The 22,843-nt window shown below is 43.7% G+C and overlaps 1 protein-coding gene across 2 annotated transcripts in view; it reads left to right on the forward strand.

Moving 5' to 3' along the window:
* The window catches only part of NUDCD1 (NudC domain containing 1), a 180,356-nt gene that overhangs the window by 17,018 nt on the left and 140,495 nt on the right, over window positions 1-22,843 (forward strand). For both annotated transcript variants that reach the window (XM_074986748.1, XM_074986749.1), the window contains exon 2: window positions 12,826-12,980. In XM_074986748.1, the coding sequence (XP_074842849.1) occupies window positions 12,826-12,980 (155 nt within the window). The remainder of the gene's footprint in view (window positions 1-12,825; window positions 12,981-22,843) is intronic.

Below are 22,843 nucleotides of genomic sequence, written 5' to 3' on the forward strand. Positions count from 1 at the left end.
GTATGCCCTGGCTTAACTCCCCTGCCGCCAAGGCCTCCCTCCACCCCCAATTTACAGGAATTTCAATGTACGTGAGGGTTGCATGGAATGAAACCCTCGCATGTCTCGGGGGCCTACTATATGCTGGGCCGTCAAATTTTGCCCGATTAGCTCTGCAAATGGGACTATATTTGCCCAATGCTGGACCATCAGGATTTCCTAATCTTTGGAGGCTGGATTAAAGAAATTTTACTGTATTTACTTACATATGAAGAGATCTTAAAGCAAAACTTTGTGGTATAATCTGAAGAACTCTCATTACGACTCCTGGGAAAAATCTGTGCCCCTCCACTCTCTCTAGGATGACCATATTTACCTATGTGAAATATGAGATACCTGCTAAAATTGCTTAGAATTAAGCCATTCAATGGCAGAAGGGTAGAACTATACAATACAAACATTCAAAATAATATTAAATTGACTGAGCACCTGTTTAAATGGTATACCAGATTATAACAAAAATAGATAAAATTAAAATATATGCCTACAATTAAGTGGTTATTGCTTTAAAGAAGTGCCTTCCTTGTCCTCATCTTGTGGTCTTCCAGAGTGTGCTGTGGTAGTGTGTGAGAGAGAGGTGCAGGGGGCTGGAGGGCATATATGAGTGAGCTGCTGGAAATTAGAGCTGGGTGTGTGGGCAGCAGTTAAGGATAGGGGGCAGGAGTCAGAAAAAGGCTGGGAGCACAGAGGAGCCCTGGAGCTGTGTTCTGGAACAGTGTAAGTCATTTGATATTTTTGTAACAGTATAAAAAGAGAATGAAACCTACTGGGTCTAGGGCTGCAGCCTAGTAGTTTAAATACCCCTTCCCAAATAAATGCTAACACTTGATGGAAATCACTTATCTGGACATCTACCTCTAATGGAAAAGTCAAACAAACAAATAAATAGGAGCTATGGTAAAGTTCTTCCAGTTTTTAATTTAGCATGCATCAGTTAGTAAAGTGTCGGAATACTTTTTGAAAAAAAATTCATCAGTTTTCAGATAGCTGCAAAACTGCCAGAGAATTAGGTAGTAAAAATAATTCTTTCCCTTCTAGACCATTAACACTGATGCAAAGTGGGACAGCCAAGCTCCCTGCGTCCACCCTATTTCTCCCATCACCTCATCTTTTTCCCCCTCCGCTCTAAGGGTAAGGGGTTGTGGGTCTGGCTTTTGAGAGAATGGAGGAGGGGTTTCCACCTTCTTGAGCTGTATAAAAGGTCTGGAGCTCCCAGGCCCTTTTAAATTGTTGGAGTCCTGGGCGTTTGCCCCCTTTGCCCCTCATCTGTCAGTGAGCCAGACTGAGGCCCCGCCCATACTCCAAACCCCTGGATCCCAGCCTAGACCCCTCCTGTTGCACCCCCAAACCTTTCATCTCAGGCTCTAACTCAGAGCATACACTCATAGCTGGAGTACCCTCACCCCATCTCTCACCCCAGCTTTCTGGCCCAGCCTAGAGCACCCCCCTCTCATATTCTGAATACACAATTTTTGTGCTCACCCAATCCTAGAGGACACCAAACAATCTCGTAGAAGAGTTCATCCAGCCCTACCAGCCTGCTTCTGATTCACTTTCCTTCTCCCCTTTTTCCTGCCTCTGCTCACTACTGAGCCTGTCCCCCATCTTTCAAGGAATTCCAAACACATGATCCCCTGTCAAACCCCTGGCCTGCGTCAAGCTGCCTTTTACTTCAGAGATTTGCTTGTTTGTGGCTACCTGTGGGGTACCTAGCTAAGTGCAATCTCCCAGCAGCTGTTCCCCTTTACCTCAAGTGGTTGCTTCTCATTCCCCACCATAGGGCCCTGCATTCCCTATCCCAATGTTATTACCTGCCAGCAGGGGAGGGGTGGCAGGGCATGTGAGAGACACAGCCTCCTCTCTTTCTCAGGCAATGTGAGCAGAGTGCATGAGCAGCCATGCAGCTTGACCCCTTGTCCCTCCTCCATCCTGCCCCCCCCATTGCACTGGGGATTGCTGACAGCAGCCTGTTTAAACAATCTGTTTAAAGAGCCCACCCACCTCTTCCAGTCTCTTCAGCTAGCTCTTCAGACAGACAGTCCCTGCTGCTTAAAGCACTGTCTCTTTTAAAATTCAGCTCCCTGCTTGCAGCATATAGGATAATTAGCATTTTTTTTTAAAATAAGTCAGGATGCTGTCTAGGGAGCTAAAAAAATGGGACAGTCCTAACTAAAATGGGACAGATGATCACTCTCCCTCTCTGTCTCAAGAAATAAAAATTATGCGTATTAGTGAAAACACCACAATATAATCAAGCCAGTTTGAATCATTTTGGCAATTTATTTCAACATGTTTGTCAGTAAGTATGTCGGTAACAATACAGACAACAAAAATATTCAGGAAAGCTTTTTAAATTTTATTTATAGATTTATTAGGCATTGTAATACAGAACTTTGAGTAATTCATTTTAAATTACAATACACAAATGTATTTCCTGCACTCTTTAGAAGTCGTGCAAAGGCCTGGTGGAGTTAGGGGTAACGAAGGTGAGGGAGAGGGAGGGAATTGTTGGGAATGAGCTTGGGCATGAACCAGGAGTCTTGTTGAGAGAAGTATGGGACAAGTGTTTTTTGAGGGAAAAAAAATTAGTGAGTGAGCCTTCCCCTTTCAAACCCTGCCTGATGCTTAGCTTCTTCTAGTTTATCAGGCACTTCTACTCTATTCCCATGGATCCACACTTCCGTTCAGTGCGGCCTCTTCCCCCCACTAGCCTTTCTGAACATCATTCTATGTGACCCCTAGCAGCCTCATGTACTCTGGTCTGTCTCTTCTCCCTGCCTGCCCCTTATATCCCATGTCTCCTCACCTGGCCTTACAGGCAGGTGGCTATGAAGAACACAATTTCTCTCCTTATTGGATAATGGTCAGTGGGATGGCTGCTCCTCTGTTCTGGTTTCACAGCAGCCCCTGGTGGGTGAAAGTTAAAAGTGCAGCACCTCTTTGGCAGAATGCATTTTCCCGAGAAGGGAAAAATGTGCAAAATGGGGACTTGAATTCTGCACATGCGCATTGCTGCAGTATTCTCCCAGGAGTAATTTACCAGATTCTTATTTCAGTTATTTAATATAATCATTAATTTGGACTTCTAAAAGAAAGTACAACATGAACCCTTCAGTCCCACACTTGAGACCTGTTTTAAACTCAGTTGCATACAATGTCTGACTGCAATTCATAGATGATTTACATAAAGCAGTTTCAGGTGTTCAGTTTTTTCTGAGAATATTTCAGGAGGGAAATTAAATAAATTAGTTTTTTCACTGAAGCACATATCCAAAGCATCCAGTATCTTGTGAGTAATTAGTTGTTCCAGACCTATATACTATACTTTCCTGTGCTGCAAAAACTGTCCTTGAGTCTCATGAGTCTCACCCTTGTTTGAAAGCGTAGCTTTGTAGGTTACAGTTGCATAAAGGGAGGGTTGCACGGTGTGCTTTGAATGTTGAGACTAAAATGTTGAATGTAATGCTGTATTCTAGAGGGAACCAGTTCAGAGAGCAGAATATTCAAAGCACGCAATATTAATGGACAAGCATGTTGCTGATTTTAGATATAAATGAAATTTTTTTTCAGAATTGGTGGCTTTATTGCTAAGCATGATGCTTTGCAGTAATCTAACTGTGAATGTGTGAATTGTATGGCCAAATCAAATTCTTTTTGTATGAGGCGCAGACTGCTGGCCAGTTATTTAAAGAGCTTTTCATATCCAGAATTATATGTCTAATTTAACTACTTGTAATTTGAAAGTGACGGAAGTCCAAAAAGACCAATGGCAACTGATTGACAAAATACTATGATAGAGGAAAGTAATGCGGGTATGGGGGTTTATTTAAAATATAAATAAAATAAAATAAATAAAATTTATGGTGCTTTTTAGTTTTAGTGAAGTATTGATGGGATTGGCAGAATTCAAATCTCTGTATAGTTTTGGTTCATATATCATTGTAAACATTTTTGTGTATTTTAAATGTTCACTTGTCCAAGATTATGGGTTTTAAGTATTTTTCAAAATTTGTATCTATTTAAATTTTCACAGATGTGGGATGTCATGGTGGGAAGCAGTGTTCCCTCTAAATTTTTCCATCTATGGGTAGAATAAATTTTGTGCGCACTGAGGCATGTGTGGATGTGCAGCATCAATAGAAATACCTGCTGTCTGCTGTGGGCCTTCTGCTAATCAGCTGGGGGCACCTGAATCTCTCCTGGGAGGCCACCCAAGTACTCAGCTTACAGGAAACACTGACAGGAGATCAGACAATTTACAAACAGTGAATGTTTTTAAATTTAAAAAAAAAAAAAAAAAGCTTAAAGTTGTAAAAATGTTAAAGCACAAATTGTCAACATCATGTGAAAATATACAAATATTCTTAAATCTGTTATCAAGAATCATTTTTTTCTTTGCATAGCTGCAAATTTTAATTATCGGTGGAAATGTTTGTGAATTTGTGTGTAGTGTAGTTGCCACTTACCAATAAAAATCTAATCTTTCCAAGCCTAAATATTGATAATCTGGGTTCTGATGGCTCATAAGCATCAACATAGTAGAAATTAATGTTAGAATTTGATGTTAGCAAAATGTGGAGACCTTGGTGTGTACAGTGAGCTTATTGTTAGCCCATACTCTCTTCATCAGCCTGGAGAACGTTGTGACGGCTTTTCCAATGCATTTGTTGATCTCGCTATCAAGTGACAAGTTGTCCGAGATCGTCGAGCCTAGGTACACGAACTCATGGGCGACTTCCAGTTCATAGTCTAGCATGTTGGTAGATGGCTCGTTACCCATGTTTTGGCCCATCACCTGGGTCGTCTTTAAGCTGATTGTGAGGCCAAATTCCATACATGCATCCACAAAGTGAGTTATGAATGACTGCAGTTCCTGCTGAGTGTGAGCAGCAATAGCTGCATCGTCAGCAAAAAGGAGCTCCCTTAGATGCTTCGTAAGCACCCTGGTCTTCGCTCTAAGCCTCGACAGTTTGAAGAGGTTGCCGTCTGTTCTTGTATGGAGAGAGATGCCTTCTGTAGCAGTTCCGAAGGCTTATTTGAGTAAAACTGCAAAGAAGATGCCCAACAGTGTTGGAGCCAGCACACCCCCCCGCTTCACTCCGCTGAGAATCTCAAAGGGTTCGGATGTGGATCTGTCGTATACGACGGTCCCCTTCATGGAAGGCCCTAATAATGCTGAGCAGAGTTGGGGGACAGCCGATCTTAGCCAGAATTGTGAACAGACCTTTTCTGCTGATGAGGTCAAATGCCTTGGTCAGGTTGATGAAGGCAATATACAGAGGTTTGTTCTGCTCCCTGCACTTTTCTTGTAGTTGCCTAACAGAGAGAACCATGTCTATGGTGGACCGTTCAGCTCTGAACCCACACTGAGACTCAGGGTAGACTCTCTCCGCAAGAACATTGAGCCTCTTCAGAACAACACGTGCAAATAGCTTCCCCATGGTACTGAGAAGGGAGATGCCGCGATAGTTGTTACAATCGCTTTTGTCACCCTTCTTCTTGTAGACAGTAACGATGTTAGCATCCCTCATATCTTGCAGTACGCTGCCTTCTCTCCAGCATTGGCAAAGTATTCCATGCAATTCTGAAATTAGGGTACCATTGGCGCATTTGAGGATTTCTGAGGGAATACCATCTTTCCCTGGGGCTTTTCCAGAAGAGAGTGCTTTTAGCGCATCGCTGAGTTCCTCCAAGGTGGGCTCAGCATCGAGTTCAGTCATGGTGGGCAGAGGCTCGATGGCATTCAGGGCTCTCTCTGTAACTACGGTCTCTCTGGCGTACAACTGTGAGTAGTGTTCCACCCAGCATTCCATCTGCTTGGTTCTGTCCTTCAAGACCTCGCCTGTGGCTGACTTAAGTGGGGCAGTCTTTCTTTGTGATGGACCGATGGCCTGCTTGATCCCATCGTACATTCCTCGCATGTTACCAGTGTCTGCGGCCTGCTGAATCTTGGAGCAGAGTTGGAGCCAGTAATCGTTGGCACACTGCCGAGCACCCTGCTGCACTTGACTCCGAGCAGACTGGAGTGCCTGCAGGTTCACCTCACTGGGAGAGGACCTGTATGCAGCCAGTGCCTGTCTTTTCTTCTCAATCAGGGGCGTCAGCACTTCAGTGTGAGCTTCAAACCAATCAGCAGACTTGACTGTCTTCCCAAAGGTGGATATCGCAGTATTATAGATAACGTCCCGTAGTTGTTCCCATCTCTTGCTGATATCAGTGTTGTCCGGGCAAGGCCGGGTCTCTTCAAGTGCTTGGACAAACTTGCATACTTTTGAAGGGTCACAAGTCTTGCCAGTGTCAATGCGCGGCCTCCCTTCCTTTTTGGAGCGAAAGAATCTACGCGGCTGGATGTGTGCCTTACTACACACGAGCAAATGGTCAGTGTCACAGTCTGCGCTGTGGTAGCTGTGTCACCCTGACATTACCTAAACGGCTGTGTTTGGTGAGGACGAGGTGAAGCTGGTGTTAATGTTTTGATCTTGGGTGTCACCACGAAACTTTGTGCTGGGGTTTGACATTGAAGAAGGTATTGGTTACGCAGAGGTCATGTTGGGAGCAGAGTTCAAGGAGACGCTGTTGGTTTTCATTCATCTTCCCTGTTCCAAACTGTCCCAGACAGGATGGCCAGCTGTGGTGGTCGCTGCCAACTCTGGCGTTGAAATCGCCAAGGATGAATAGCAGCTCATGGGAAGGTATCTCACTGATGGCAATGCTAAGTTCATCACAGAACTTGTCCTTAACTTCTTGGGCAGAAGTTAAAGTAGGCGCACAGACGCTGAAGATGTTGACCATGCCCACTGGTGTTTGAAGCTGGATTTTCAGCATTCTCTCAGTTCCCACGTTTGGTGGTATGACTGAGCCAGCTAGGCTGTTTCTGATTGCAAAGCCAACACCGTATTCCCTGTTCTCTTCTGGAGGCTTCCCATGCCAGAAAAAGGAAAAGTCCTTCTCTCTGAGACATCCAGAGGACGATAGCCTTTTTTCCTGGAGGGCCACGATGTCCATCCACAGTCTTCTCAGCTCGTTGTTAATGATTGCTGTTTTCTGGGGGTTACTAATGCTCTGTAGGTCTTCTGTAAGGCCCGGAGTCATGGTCCTTACATTCCATGTGCCCAGCCTGAAGTCTGGAGTATTTTGTTGCTTGCTTGTTTTGCCTGGCATAAAGTTAACGATCCACCTGTGGGTGATTCCCTTAGCCCCACACACCCAGTGGAGCAAGTGGACCGTGGCGAGGTGGCACCTGCTTGGCTGGGCTGGGGGCTGCTCAGCTTGAGGTGGGCAGTAGCTGCCCAATGAGATCCGAAGACCTCTCCCACCGTCGGAAGCAGCCCCTGGCGCCTCACTCTACGCCAATCGAGTGCAGTGGCTTAATACCAGTAACTGCTGCTTCCCGTGTTGTCACCGCTCAGAAAGCGATGCCAGAGTGTCCTCTCCAGGGCGCAGGCCTGGGCAAGTCAGTTTGAAGAACTAGCTGATGCCCAGCAGCAGGTTCCCCCTCTCCACGCCACTGATGTAATCCAAGGGAAAGGCAAAAGCCAGTACAGCTTGGCACCAATGTCGTCGCAGGAGCTGCCAGAGTGAGATTGAGCACAACCTCAAACTGCCTTAGGGGCTCCATCTCCGTATTTTTCTTCGGGGTTTACTCCTGAATCCTTTCCCATGACTAGGTGTCGCTGCAAGGCAGCAGAGGTTTTAAATCAGAGTTACCTTCTCCTAGGTGGGCGGCCTTCCCAGGCTGACGAGCCCCATCTGCCCAAAGCAACTGGTTTTCAGGCGCCAGTCACCCGCCTTCGCCCCTTTTCCTGTCAGTGCAAACAGTTTCACCTGGCTTAGAAACTAAGCCACATGTGAAGGCCAGGAGCTGGACTTCGGTTGTTAGAGGTTATTGGAGATGCACGCCATGGGAGCATTTTATAGATAGTTGGAGCTTATTCCCCACTACCACCCCCGGTTATGACAACCCTTGAAACCTTCTGCATTATATAGGTGTTAGAATAGAAGGAAAGGACTGAGCCTTTTAGGACTTCACAAGTGAAGGTTATAGAAGTAGATTGTGAGTTCAGTCTGAAAGGAATAAATAGTCATCTGAGTGTTCTGTTCATCCCTGCCTTGTCTGAATATAGATGACCAATGTGATCAGTGCCATGGAGAGATCCATCAGTATAAATATAACTTGATATCTGTATCCCAGTAGTGCCCAAAGAGTCTAATAAGGAGCAAGCTTCCGTTGTGTTAAGTGCTTTGAAGGCAGACAAAAAGAAATGGTTCCCTCCCTCACAGAGCTTACAACTCTATGCAGAGACCCCCCTTTTAAGCAAAACGTTAATTGTATCTATTGTACTGTTCATATTTCCCTATTTAGGCACTAACATGCTGCACGATTGTGAATCCAATGTGCCTTTCTGTACATTCCACAGAAAAAAAATATTGGATTCTGTGTGTGACTAAAGCAGCAGCCAAACATATGGCGCTTGTATTTATAGAGGTGCTTATGTTACAAAGGATGGTCTTTACCTCATTTTTATATGGAGCTTTGTACTTACGATGCGTCCTCAGCAGGGTAGGTTTGATGCAACTTGGTTTAGAAATAAGTTTTAAGTGCTGGAAAACTATATACAAACTGCAGATGAATTACAACACATTTAAAACAGTGCACTAAAGCCTGCAGCTCTTTAAGGAGTCAGTTGTGTCCTTGGGTGCTGGTGCTGCTTCCTCTCCTGCCACTGCTGAAATAATGAAACTATATTTAATTGATTCACCTGTTGGCAGGGCAGCAGGAGGGACCATGCATCTGATGAAGTGGGTCTATGCCCACCAAAACTTTTTGCCAATAAATCTGTTAGTATATAAGTGCCACAGGACGTCTCGTTGTTTTTGCGGCTGCAGACAAACATGACTACCCCTCTGATAGTTCCACCCCAGTAAGTGGTGCTCATTTTGTTGGTAGCAGAGAGTTTCTGCCAACAGTGTGCTATTCACATGGGCACTTATGGTTAAACTTTTGTTTTTAGAGATGGGGTCTGTAGGGTGCAAGAAGACTTTGTAACGGTCTCAGGAGAGCAGTCCTACCCCTCTGTGAACAGAAGCATGCTGGCAATAAACAAGAGATACCAGAACCGGTCTGTGTAACGTGAAAAGCTGCAAAACTCATCTTGCCCCACAACACCTGCGAAACAAGCCGTGCTTGCCAAGACTCCAAGGCTACACTGGCAGTAGGCCACTAGAGATAGTGATAAGGCATGCATAGGCAATTTTAGGCCATCTTATGTTAATGAGCTCAGCTTATCAGCTAGTGTTAGGAGGCCTGTTACAGAGCCTCTCCCCGAGCGAAGCTCTGGCGCGTCGGGTCTTCCCCCATGGGTGGCTGCGGCGTCTCCAGGGCTCCCGCTGCGGATGTCACGCGCTTTCAGTAAACCAAATATAGCACTTGCCTTCTGGGTGCAGCCTCGTCTCTGGGGAACCCGAGCCTGGTTGGCAACAGGGTCCTTCAACATCTCTGAATAACATAAGTTTTGTCATTTAATTACCAGTGAAGACAGAATCTTACCCTGACAATGCAAACCCCATCTTTGTTTTCACAGAAGAAACTCAGCCTGCCCCACCCCTCCGCCACAAGATGTGGAGAGGGGTTTGGGTAGGCCTGGTGTGGGCAGCAGCAGGGGTCATGATTCCCCCCCCCCCCCCCCACATACTCAAACCGAGGTGGCGGGAGCTGGAGCAACCCAGCAGCCTGCTCCATTCCACCTCCTAGACTGTTGCACTCTGCTTCACCATGGCAGCAGGCAGCAGAGCTCCCTGGGGCTAGAGTGCTTTACTTCCTGCCACTGTGGTGAAGCGAAGTGTGACAGGTTGGGAGATGGACCACAGCGTAGACCATGGTGCCAGGTTGCTCTGGCTCCTGCCACTGCAGTGAGTGTGGGGGGCCTGACCCCCAGGTAATCTCCTGTGCCACTCTGGGCCCCACAGATTCTGTCCGTAGGATGGTTGAGGTGGCTGCTGCAGTGACTGGGGTGGCCAGTCTGAACCATTCTATGGACAGGATAGCTCTGCCAACGTTCCAGGATTAGGATTTAGCAGGAGTGCAAGCTGTATTAATGACTGTGAAACAGCCAAAGCTGGGTAATTCCTTTTTGACATATCTTCCATATTAATCTCCCCAAAACCAATTAATCAAACTATATGTTGGCACCAGGAATTTTTCACACACAACAAAAGAAAACGTATCTAACTTAAACTATGTTGAGCATCAATATGTGTTTTAATTAAATTACTACCAGGAGCAACACAGTTGTATTTGCAAAGCTTGTTATCAGGCAAGACAATAGCTATTGCTTTCTGTGTAAAAATACCATGTGAATCCTCCTAAGCTAGAAAGTTCAGTTTTGTTACTGTATGTGTATATAGCGCAGATATTGTCAACTTGATTCCACTGAAATAATTGTCTTTCACTATCTTTTCTGTTAGTTTTTAATTAATTTCAGTATATTTACCGTGTTCTTTGGTCTTCTGATTTTGGGGAGTATAGCCAAGTAGATCTGGAAGGAATTCAGAGAGGTGATTGAACCCACCCTTGTGCGTTTAGGTTGAACTGAGTATACTTAGATGATCTCTGTCCATTGTTGGTCTAACCTGCTTTTGAAAATGCCAATGACTCAGATTCCAGAGCTTACCCTGGAAGCTTACTCTAGTGCTTAACCTTTATTATAATTAGAAAGCATTCCTAAACTACATCTTCCTTGCTGTACATTACCTCTTATCCTGTCCTCAGTGAACGTGGAGAGCAACTGGTCGCTGTCCTTTTTGTAATGGACTTTAACATATTTGAAGGCTGTTATCAGGACCTCTTTCAGTCATCATTTCTCACTAAAGCCATCCAGGTTTTTAACCTTATTAGGTCAGGATAATGTCTGTTTGATTAAAACCTCATTTCAAACACTTCTGGAATGCCATTTGACAATAGTTGACTTCAATTTCTCTAAGTGCTAACTACTGTAAAACATTTTCTTATTTTTAGATCATTTTAATTTTGAGACTTACTGATCCCAGTCATTGCAGACACATTTTTCTTTTTGATACTTCAGGAGAATCCTCTAGAATAGGACAAAAACTTCTTGTTCACTGCAGTGAAGCTGAAATCCATTGTGCAGTTCTGTAAAACCACGTGATATGGATTGCTATGGGGTTGCTATTAAGCTGCAAATGTCAACAGCGGTGAAGAAGCATGCTTTCATAGTCATTTTATGAAGGATTCACCTAAGAACACAATTGGATTTTTACGCTAATTTTCTCAGTGTGGACTATTCTCTGGTCTGAAACCTGATGTCATGCGGTGATGTGCTCTTGGTGATTGCCATTTTATCAGTTTTTTCTAGAATTGGCGGGATTAAAGCATTTTATGCAGAAAAGTGAACCAACTAAATTAGCTTGAAAAAAGCATGAGATGCCTTGAGGATTGAGGATTTTTGCTGACTTGTATTTGTTTTAGAGGATTGAATGTATGACTGTTTTTCAAGGTGAGTGGTAATGTGTTTCTCAGAACGAGGTGTTGGTAATTTCCAGTAGCTATGAATAGTTTGATATTTATTTGCTAGGATGGATGTTCTCAAGACTCCTGCTTCAGTCACAATGTTGGGGCTGTATGCCATCAAGTAATGGCATGAGGGCTAATGTGGTCAGTTCCAGTTCAGGGGGTACTGACTTTCAATCCTGGTGATTTCTCCCAATGTCTGGATTATAAAATCCAGGTTTATGGGTGGAATAACCCTGCTGGGTGTGATTTTTGTAATGGTGATGGTGGTAGAGTAGACTTGTTTTTTTCCTTCTTGATGAATGGATTTGGAGTGAGTTTTTCCCAATTGTCACTTGATGCCTATGTGCTTCATCTGCTGAAGTTACACAGTGTTATGGTTAAGGGGGAGGGGACAATGAGCTAAGGTATTAGTAGTGGTGGTCACATGATTGTATTGCACTGCACTTGAGCCTCTGTACTCCAGGTGCCCCTTATCTGGGAACACCCTGGCAGGCTGAGGAGGAATGGCTCTGCGTGGTGCTGTTTCTCTTCCCCTGTAGTGTGCGGGGGGAATGGTGGTGCAGCAACATACTTCCCTTGAGGCTTTTCCTTACCGCTTTCATAGTAGTGGGGAGTGTGGGGCCACATGCACCCCTGGGAGTGGAGCACCAGGTAGGTAAACGCCCCAATCCTATCCCCTTCCTGCCCAGACCCCAAAGTGCTCTGTCTGTCCCAGTAAATTCTTTAACCCTATTACACCATTTTCCAGGATATGATGAATTAATGAGGTCATAGTTAGGGATGTAAAATCCGGTTTAATTAGTTAACCAATTACATGAGAGGGGGAAGGCTGGGGACGCATCTGGGTGGCCTCCCCAGCGGTTGCCTCCCCCTCTGGGGCTCCTGGAGATTGGAGCTACTCTGGCAAGGCTGGAATGCCCCTGCCTGCAGCAGCCCTGTGGGGTTAGAACAGCCCCCTGCCTGCAGCTGATGGGAGTGGGGGGAGGCTACTTCAGCCCCAACCAGTTATTTATAACTAGTAAGTCTTCTCCATTAGGCTGAGGTTTACCAGGTACACTTGAACTAGAGATGTTCATGGTTATTTAGCCTTTTGATCCTTGCAGTTTAATGACTTGCTTTCCAAATGCATACTGAAAGCTTAAGAGTTCTGAAGTTTTTTTACATGTGGACTGGCTTAAGGAGACCGAGGATGGTAGGAATTATGTTTAATTACATTTTCTAGTTGTTAAAGTACTCTTCCTGGTTTTATTTTTCAGCTGTGGCAGAAGTGAAACTTCGAGATGAACAGTATACTCTGGACCACATGCGTGCCTTTGGCATGTATAATTACCTACACCTTGATTCTTGGTACCAGGATAACGTCTACTATGTTGATCAACTCGGAAGGGTTATGAATTTGTCAGTGACTCTGGTAAGCTTAAAATTTCTTTATAAAAAATAAGGTGTGATGGGATGAGGGAAAAGAAATGTTTATACAAGCTCAGAAAACAAAGATGGAGAACATAGGAGGGGAAAAACAATAAGCAAAGTTGAGGGAAGTTTTGTGGCTTTTGTTGTAAGAGAGTGGAGCCACTCTTGTAGTAAGAACAGATGGTTCTGGTTCAGCATATGCTGGCCTCTGATGCCATGCTGCATGCTACAGTGTCTGCCCAGGGACTTTTGGGGTGCTTCTATGTTCCCACAGATCCAGATGCCCATACCACTTGCATTTAAGATTCCCCCTACCCACAGGTGGCTATAGGAATAAGGGGATTTCAAAGTGTGTGGGGCCCTTTCGAAAGGGACCCTGTGTAGACGAGTCACGTGTGATTGAAAGTGGCACTTTTGAAGTGCCATTAGCACCCCCCCCTTTTGAAAGGGGGGGCTAGTGTAGACAGACATAGCCAGTGTCTACTAAGCAGAGGTAATTATGACTTAATTGGCATTCAGGGAGGCATCCCATCATCGCTTCTATTTTGAAATTGGTCTCTCTAGTGTGAATGCTCAATTTCAAAACACTCTTGCAGTGTGAATGCTATTTTCAGAAATAATTTATTTCATCATTAGAACTTTGAAATAGGTTATTCCTGAAAAACACTGTAATATAGACATAGCCTTTGTGTAACAAGTATGCTCCAAGATGGAGACTGTCATATGAGTGAAATCACATGTCCCTATCCTTTTTTAGGCAATGAGCCATTGCCTACTCACTGGTTTGAAAGTAAACAGCAGTGTTTTTCAGCTGTGGATTTACAGCCATTAAGCCCCTTTGTTGGCTATGTACTGCTATCCCCTCACAAGCCATACTCTCACTATAAGATAGCTGCACCTACTGTTGAGGTCTTTGTAGAGACAAACATTTTGGACACAAATATGTTTATAATACTTCAACTTCAAAAATGATACTTGCACAAAAATAAGATTTAAAGATCCAGTAGATTATGCCATTGAAAATGATAGGTTCTGAGAGTTATTCATATTTATATTCACAAACCATTTTCCATAAAGCATATGGGGGGATGTTTCCATCATATAACATCAAATTCCAGTCAAGCCCCTTGCCTATTGTAGGTAAACAGCCCTTTTGACTCCTTTTTCAAGGAAAGTGGGGCAACCAGCAGCAAGCTATCTTTCCCTCTCTATGTAGATAGCTGATCTCACTTCCTCAGTGGTTGAAAGGCAATAACTTCAGATAAGTGAGTCTGAAATATTGTGGGACTGGGATATTTGCAATTATTCGTTTCTATCCTTCCTCCACTCTTTGTGCCTTCTAAAGGATTCATGAGTTCCATTTCAAGAGGTTTGGGTCCCTCTGTAGCTCCTAGGACATGGAGAAAGTTCTCCTACAGTTTCAAGGACACCCGATACTACAGTCCAGTGGAGGATTGAGAGCTATTTTTGCATCTTCATGCTCTCAACAGATCCATCAACAAGTGAGATGCTCACTGTTGTATTGATTCTTCTTTCCTTAGATTTCAATGATTAGCTTGCTAACCTCCATCTTTGAGATGACTGATTTTACGTAGTGGTGTGCAGCCACAGAAGATTCTTCAAGTTTGTCATGGTGGAGGAAGGGAGTCACTGCAGTCCATACTTGGTATTCTCTCTTGGATTATCATTGGATCCTTGCATCTTCCTTACCTCAGTGGCAGGCTGGTCTGGGGGTCCTCTCAAAATTAGGTTTCTTATCAAGTCAAGTACAATCATTCTTTTAATCAACTGCGTCTCATTCCAAACCTATACTAGAACATGATGCTACACTCTCAAAAGCTCTAGGTCAGAGGCCTGTGCTCTCCTACAGGCAACATTCTAACCTCAGGAAAATTCTAACTAGGAATCACATGCCATACCACAGAAATACTAACCCTGGAACTTTTTCCTGCAACAAACCCTGTTGCCACTTCTGTCCACATATTGCTCTAGAGATGGCATCACTGGATCTCCCCTGGTCACTTACACAATCAGGGACTCATTCCTGTACCTTCACTAATATTAGATATGCCAGCAATGTCCCTTTGTTATGTATATTGGACACACTGGACAATCACTTTGCCAAAGAAAGAATGGAAAGGCCCAGGTGACAGGCCTGTTCTCTCCTACAGACAACCTCCCAGCCTTATGAGGATTCTCGCCAACAGCCACAGTCTAGTGTATGTCCAAAATGTTTGTCTCTCTGAAGACCACAGGAATACCAATCCTGGAACTTTTCCTTGCAACAAGGCCTGTTGCCAACTTTGTCCACATCTATTCTGGAGATGCCATCACTGGACCAGGTTATTCACAGAATCACAGGTACACTCTCATGTTCCTCAACTAACATGATATATGCCATCCTGTGCAAACAATGCCCACATGCTTTGTATATTGGACAGACTTCAGGCTCTCTTAGACAAAGAATTAATTGGCACAAAACAGACATAAAAACACTCATGAATCACAAACCTGTCAGCCAGCACTTTAATGGAGTGGGCCATTCTGTTAATGACCTGAAAGTCTGTGTTTTACTGAAAAGGAATTTTCACAGCTGTTTGATATGGAGGCTGCTGAACTCTCTTTAATATTCAAATTCGACACATTACATGTGGTTTGAACCGGGGTGACAATTTTCTAGCTCATTATAGGGGCTCTTTTGCATACTTTGCTTAATCTAATTTTTGACTCCCCCACACTTCTGCCCCTCTGCTCTCTGATTTGCTTTCCTTGATAATAACTTTTCTGATTTGTTAACCTTGATTACTATTTTTGGTTTTCCATGCCTTAAATATTGAGTTTTTTCTGATATGGCTATGATCTGAAGAAATGGGTCTTTCCACGAAAGCTCATCACCTCATAAATTATTTTGTTAGTCTTTAAAGAGGTACTGGACTGCTTTTTTGTTTTGATAGTATATAGACTAGCATGGCTATCTCTCTGTTACTAATCAGCACCGTTTCTAGATGAATTACTGCGTACAGTAGTACAGCTGCTTGTGGTGTAGCGTGTTCCATTAATCAGATGATCACATTGCCCTATGGCAAATATGGGTCTCTGGCCTCCAGGGATGTGAGGCTGCTGTTCCGTGTCAGGGCTACTCTGCAATGGGAGCAGCTTCCCCACAGTGAGGCACCAGGGATGGGGTCTCTGCAGCCTTCTGATGAGGGTGAGTGGAGGATGGCGACTCCACGACCTCCCAGCAGGGGGCTGCCAGGAACTGAAGAAGCTGCCCAGTGGCAGAGCTCACAGGCAGTGGGGGCTGCCTCTGAGACACCAGGTGGCAGGGAACAGGATCCCCACAAAATATGGGACAATTAGCCCATTTTCTTAAAGTCAGCTTGACTTTTGGAGTCCTTTCAGAGCCCTTTGAGACAGCTTAAATGAGGGACTGACTGGGGAAAAACTGGGTGGATGGTCCACCCTATTCAGGAGGGTTCAGGCTGCTTCTGTTCCTTTGATGAAAGGAGTTCCTATACTGGATATTTTGTTGGACAGATATTTGGTCCTCCATGCATATACTCACTTGATGTAACGTGATTGCTGCCATTTCCAGAGCTCATTGGAACTCTGATGTAGCAATACTGCAGTCCATGTTTAGACACTGAATCCACCTTCAAGTGGCAGTGCTTGGCAGTCACTTAATACGCATCTGCAACTATCTGAAGAAGAAAAAAATGGTTACTTACATGTTCTGTAGTTTGTTCATTGATATTTGAATGTATAGTGTCCTTTCATCAGAGTGCATTGACATTTCTGGTGAGAAGGAACTGTGTTGTGTCAGGGCTGTACTGCTCTTAGATGAACTTGTGAGGTATTACTACAACAAGGTGTAGCGCATGTATGCTACCCTGATGGATACAGCTGTGGGAATGAGTTTCTCTGGCTGTTGGTACACTAACTTGTTGCACACCTTAGTGGAATATAAATCTACACCTGCATCTCCAAGAGCATTAATCACAGAACAGGTAAGTGTCTTGCATAAGAACTTTATCCTCTTTCAGCTACAGTGAACAAAGACCACACTACTTCTCAGTAAGTGTGTCCCCAGAGAGGTTTAGTGCACTTTAACTAATGTGCTTTCATATTGCACCTCAGGTTAATTTATTTTAATTATCCTGGGTGTTTCTGTGTCGACAAGTCCTTGCAGAAGCAGTTGAAAGAGGCTTGCGAGGCACTTGACAGAATATAAACAGATGCTACTGTTACAGTCTCAGTGGAAATCTGGTTTAATTTCATTTGCAGAAACTACAAGAGGATGAGGACAAAATCTAAAAACAATTTGAGAAGCTGTGTATCAGATATTCTGGGGCATTGCTGAGAGGGTCAGGTTGGGGCGAGCTGCTTAAAGGCAGGGCTACTTAACAGCCCAAGACTGGGAGTCATCATCCTATCAGGCACACCAAATCGGTCACAAAGCATACTTCTCTGCCACACTGGCTAGAAAGAAGTCACACAAGCAATCCCCACAGACACGCCAGCTTCTCCTATGTCACAAACAGTATCTTTTTCTGCAAATGAGAGAGAACCAGTTTCACCAAATCTTAACAAATTCTCCCAATCCGAAGGGGCTAGCTATATTGACAGGTCAGTTTATATCTCATCTTTATACCACACTGTGCCAATCCTTTAGAATCTAGGACCTAAAGTTCATTAATAAAAGAACAAATAGGTTAAGAATGAGATTATTAAAGGAATAAAGTTACATACAGCAATTACAAAGTCCTTGGTGCAGGCTTGCAGCAAAGATGGAATAAACTACTATCTTAAAAGTCTCTAGAATACAGCCATTTATTAGGATGGGACACAAATCCTTTCTGTAGTCAGTTCATAGAATCATAGAATACTAGGACTGGAAGGGACCTCGAGAGGCCATTGACTTCAGACACCTGCCCCAATGGTGGACCAAGTACTGTCTAAACCATCCCTGATAGACATCTATCTAACCTGTTCTTAAATATCTCCAGTGATGGAGATTCCACAACCTCCCTTGGTAATTTATTCCACTGTTTGACCACCCTGACAGTTAGGAACTTTTTCCTAATGTCCGACCTAAACTTCCATTGCTGCAGTTTAAGTCCATAGCCTCTTGTTCTATCCTCAGAAGCCAAAAAGAACAAGTTTTCTTCTTCCTCCTTATGACACCGTTTTAGATACCTGAAAACCACTATCATGTCTCCCCGCACTCTTCTCTTTTCCAAACTAAACAAGCCCAATTCCTTCAGCCTTTCTTCATAGGCCACATTCTCTAGACCTTTAATCATTCTTGTTGCTCTTTTCTGAACCCTCTCTAATTTCTCTACATCTTTCTTGAACTGCGGTGCCCAGAACTGGACACAATACTCCAGCTGAGACCTAACCAGCACAGAGTAGAGCGGAAGAATGACTTCTCTTGTCTTGTTCACAACATACCTGTTAATGCATCCCAGAATCATGTTTGCTTTTTTTGCAACAGCATCACACTGTTGACTCATATTTAGCTTGTGGTCCACTATAACCCGTAGATCCCTTTCTGCTGTAGTCATTCCTAGACAGTCTCTCCCCATTCTGTATGTGTGAAACTGATTGTTCCTTCCCAAGTGGAGCACTTTGCATTTTTCCTTATTAAACATCATCCTGTTTACCTCAGACCATTTCTCCAAATTATCCGGGTCATTTTGAATTATGACCCTATCCTCAAAAGCAGTTGCAACCCCTCCTAGCTTGCTATCATCTGCAAACTTAATAAGCGTGCTTTCTATGCCAATACCTAAATCATTGATGAAGATATTGAACAGAACCGGGCCTAACACAGACCCCTGTGGAACCCCACTTTGTTATACTTTTCCAGCAGGATTGAGAACCATTAAGAACTACTCTCTGAGTACGGTTATCCAGCCAGTTATGCACTCACCTTATAGTAGTTTCATCTAAATTGTACTTGCCTAGTTTTTTGATAAGAATAACATGTTAGACCCTGTCAAATGCTTTACTAAAATCTATGTATACCACATCTACTGCTTCTCCCCTATCCACAAGTCTCATTATCCTATCAAAGAAAACTATCAGATTGGTTTCACGTGATTTGTTCTTTACAAATCCATGCAGGCTGTTCCTTACCACCTTCAAGTGCTTGCAGATGATTTCTTTAATTACCTGCTCCATTATCTTTCCTGGCACAGGAAAGCTGACTGGCCTGTAGTTTCCTGGGTTATACTTATTCCCTTTTTATAGATGGGCACTGCATTTTCCCTTTTTCAGTCTTCTGGAATCTTTCCTGTCTCCCATAATTTTCCAAAGATGATAGATAAAGGCTCAGATAGCTCCTCTGTCAGCTCCTTGAGTATTCTAGGACGCATTTCGTCAGGCACTGGTGACTTGCAGACATCTAATTTTTCTAAGTGATTTTTAACTTGTTCTTTTTTTATCTTATCTTCTAACCCTACCACTTTCCCACTAGCATTCACTATGTTGGGCATTACTTCATCAGACTTCTCAGTGAAGACCGGAACAAAGAAGTCATTAAGCATCTCTGCCATTTCCCAGTTCCCTGTTACTGTTTCTCCCTCCTCACTGAGCAATGGCCCTTCCCTGTCCCTGGTCTTCCTCTTGTTTATACTATACTTATAAAAAGCCTTCTTGTTTCCCTTTATGCCTGTAGCTAGTTTGAGCTCATTTTGTGCCCTAGCCTTTCTAATCTTGCTCCTGCATTCTTGTGGTGTTTGCCTATATTCATTCATTGTAATTTGTCCTTGTTTCCATTTTTGATACAATTCCTTTTTTATTTTGAGATCGTGCAAGATCTCCTGGTTAAGCCAAGGCGGTCTTTTGCCATATTTTCTATCTTTCCTACGCAGCGGGATGGCTTGCTTTTGGGCCCTTAATAATGTCCCTTTGACAAACTGTGAACTCTCCTCAGCCTTTTTTCCCCTCAGTTTTGCTTCCCATGGGACCTTACCTACCAATTAGGTGGTGAGCTTTTGTGGGACAGACCCACTTCTTCAGACCATAGCCATACCAGAACAGACTCAATATTTAAGGCACAGAGAACGAAAAATAGTTATCAAGGTTGACAAATGGGAAAAATTGTAATCAAGGGGGGCAAATCAGAAAGCAGAGGTCGTGGGGGGGGGAGTCGAGTCAGATAAAACAAAGTATGTAAAAGAGTCCATATCATGACTCACATAGTTGGCGTCCCTGTTCAAACCACATGTTAATGTGTCGAATTTGAATATAAAAGAGAGCCGAGCACTCTCTCTGCCGGCAATTCTTAAAGTTCCTTTTCAGTAAAACACAGACTTTCAGGTCGTTAACAGACTGGTCCACTCCATTAAAGTGGTGGCTGACAGGCTTGTGGGTTAAGACCTTTCTGATGTCTGCTTTGTGTCCACTCATTCTTTGTTGAAACGTGTTTCCCGTTGGTCCTATATACAAAGTATGTGGGCATTTTGTTGGCACAGGCTGGTATATATGATGTTGGTAGAGGAACATGAGAATGTGCCTGTGGTTCTGTGAGTAACCCGGTTGGGTCTAGTGGTGGTATTTCCAGACTAGATATGTGGACAAAGCTGGCAACGGCGCTTGTTGTAAGGAAAAGTTCCAGGTTTGGTGGTATTGTGGTATAGTCTGTGGTTGTTGGTGAGAATCCTCATAAGGTTGAGAGGTTGTCTGTAGGAAAGAACAGGCCTATCACCTAGGGACTTGTAGAGTGTGGCATCCTAATTAAGGATAGGTTATAGGTCTTCAATAATGTGTTGTGGTGGTTTGAGTTGGGGGCTGTAGGTAATGACCAGTGGTGTTCTGTTATTGGCTTTTTTGGGCCTATCTTGGCCTAGCTGGTCTCTGGGTATTCGTCTGACCTTGTTGATTTGTTTTTTTTTATTTTTCCTGGTGGGTAACTCGGGTTTATGAATATTTTGTAGAGATCTTGTAGTTTTTGGTCTCTGTCAGTAGGATCAGCGCAAATGCGATTGTACCTAAGGGCTTAACTGTAAACAATGGGTCGTCTTGTGTGTGCAGGATGTTAGCTAGAAGCATGTAGGTAAGTATAGGGATCAGTGGGTTTCCGGTAGAGTGTGATACTGATCAGGCTATCCTTGATTTGTACTGTAGTGTCCAGGAAGTATATCTCTTGTGTGGAGTAGTCGAGGCATAAGTTGATGTTGGGGTGCAGATTGTTAAAGTCTCTGTGGAATTCTTTTAGAGTCTCTATACCGTGGGTCCAAATCATAAAGAAATCATCGATGTATCGTAAGTAGAGATGCGGTAATAGGGCATGAGAGCTGAGGAATAGTTGTTCCAGATCAGCCATAAATATATTAGCATATTGTGGGGCCATGTGGGTGCCCATTGCAGTTCCACTAATCTGGAGGTATAAATTGTCCCCAAATTGGAAATAATTGTGGGTGAGAACAAAGTTACAGAGGTCAGGCACCAGATTTGTCTATGGTAGCATCAGGGATGATATTCCTGATCGCTCGTAATCCATCTTCAAGTGGAATATTAGTGTAGAGAGCCTCTACATCTGTGGTGGCAAGGATGGTGTTGTCAGGAAGTTTTCCTATGTTTTGCAATTTCCTCAGGAAGGTGAGTGGTATCTCGGAGATAGCCGGGAGTGTTGGTGGCATAGGGTTTGAGGAGAGAGTCCACATAACTGGATAGTGCAGCGGTAAGGGTGCCAATACCCGAAATGAAAGGGCAGCCGGGGCTTCCAGGTTTGTGGATTTTGAAAAGTAAATGGAATAGTCGGGGTTGGGGCTCAGATGGTGTGTCTGAGTGAATAGGTTCCCGTGTAGCAGCAGGGAGTTCCTTAAGTAGTAGTTGTAATTTCTTTTGGAATTCCAAAGTGGGATCAGAGGAGAAAGGTCTGTAAAATTTGGTATTGGAGAGTTGTCTGGCTGCCTCCTGTTCGCAGTCTGACTTATTTATGATGACAACAGCACTGTGTTTGTTAGCTGGTTTGATTATAATGTCTGGGTTATTTTTGAGACTCTGGATAGCATAGTGTTCAGCATAGTTGAGATTGTGTCTCATTTCGTGTTGTTTGTGTATAAAGTCAGTCTGAGCACGGTTGCGGAAGCATTGTGTATTGCAATCTGGACTTTCACTACGACCGTCAGCGGGAGTCCCCGTAGAGTTCTTCATCTTCTGGTGTTGGTGGGGGCTGGGGTCGAGAGAGTCATACTGTTGTTCATAGGTGTGTTGGAAGAATTCCTTTAGACAAAGGCGTCGAAAGAAGGCTTCAGGGTCACCACAGAATCGTATTAATTTTTTGGAGGAAGTGGGGCAGAAGGAAAGACCCCGGGATAAGATTGACTCTTCTGCTGGGCTGAGTGGTAGCTGGAAAGGTTTACAATATTGTTAGTTGAGCTGTTGTTGTAGTTGTAGTTTCCTGAGGTATGAAGTAATTTAGAAAATTCATTGTCTCTCTTTTTTTGTAGGAAGTGGAAGTGTGTTTTATAAATTTCTTCTCTAGTATAAGTAAAGCCTCGTTCTGTGGGGTCTTGCATGGATGCCTGATTGTTGATGAGAATTTCAAGTTCAGAGTTCATTTTTAATCATCTTTTGTTTATTGTAAAGGATTTTGATCAAGTGGTTCCTCAGTTTCTTAGAGCTCACGTGGCATAGATGCTCACTGTAGTTGGTGTAGTATGTTGATTGTTAATGGGTTTTTCACTTTCAGTCTCTTGGGTACAATGTCCATTTTTTTGCATTTGGAGAGAAAGATGTTGTCTGTCTGAATCTGGGTGAGTTTTTTCATGTGGTTGATGGATCTCCATTCCAGACTGCTAAATGTAGTGCCTTGCATGTTGAATAGTAACAGAGAGATAGCCATGCTAGTTTACA

The sequence above is a fragment of the Carettochelys insculpta genome, chromosome 2 (assembly GCF_033958435.1).
Source record: "Carettochelys insculpta isolate YL-2023 chromosome 2, ASM3395843v1, whole genome shotgun sequence".
Taxonomy (NCBI): domain Eukaryota; kingdom Metazoa; phylum Chordata; order Testudines; family Carettochelyidae; genus Carettochelys; species Carettochelys insculpta.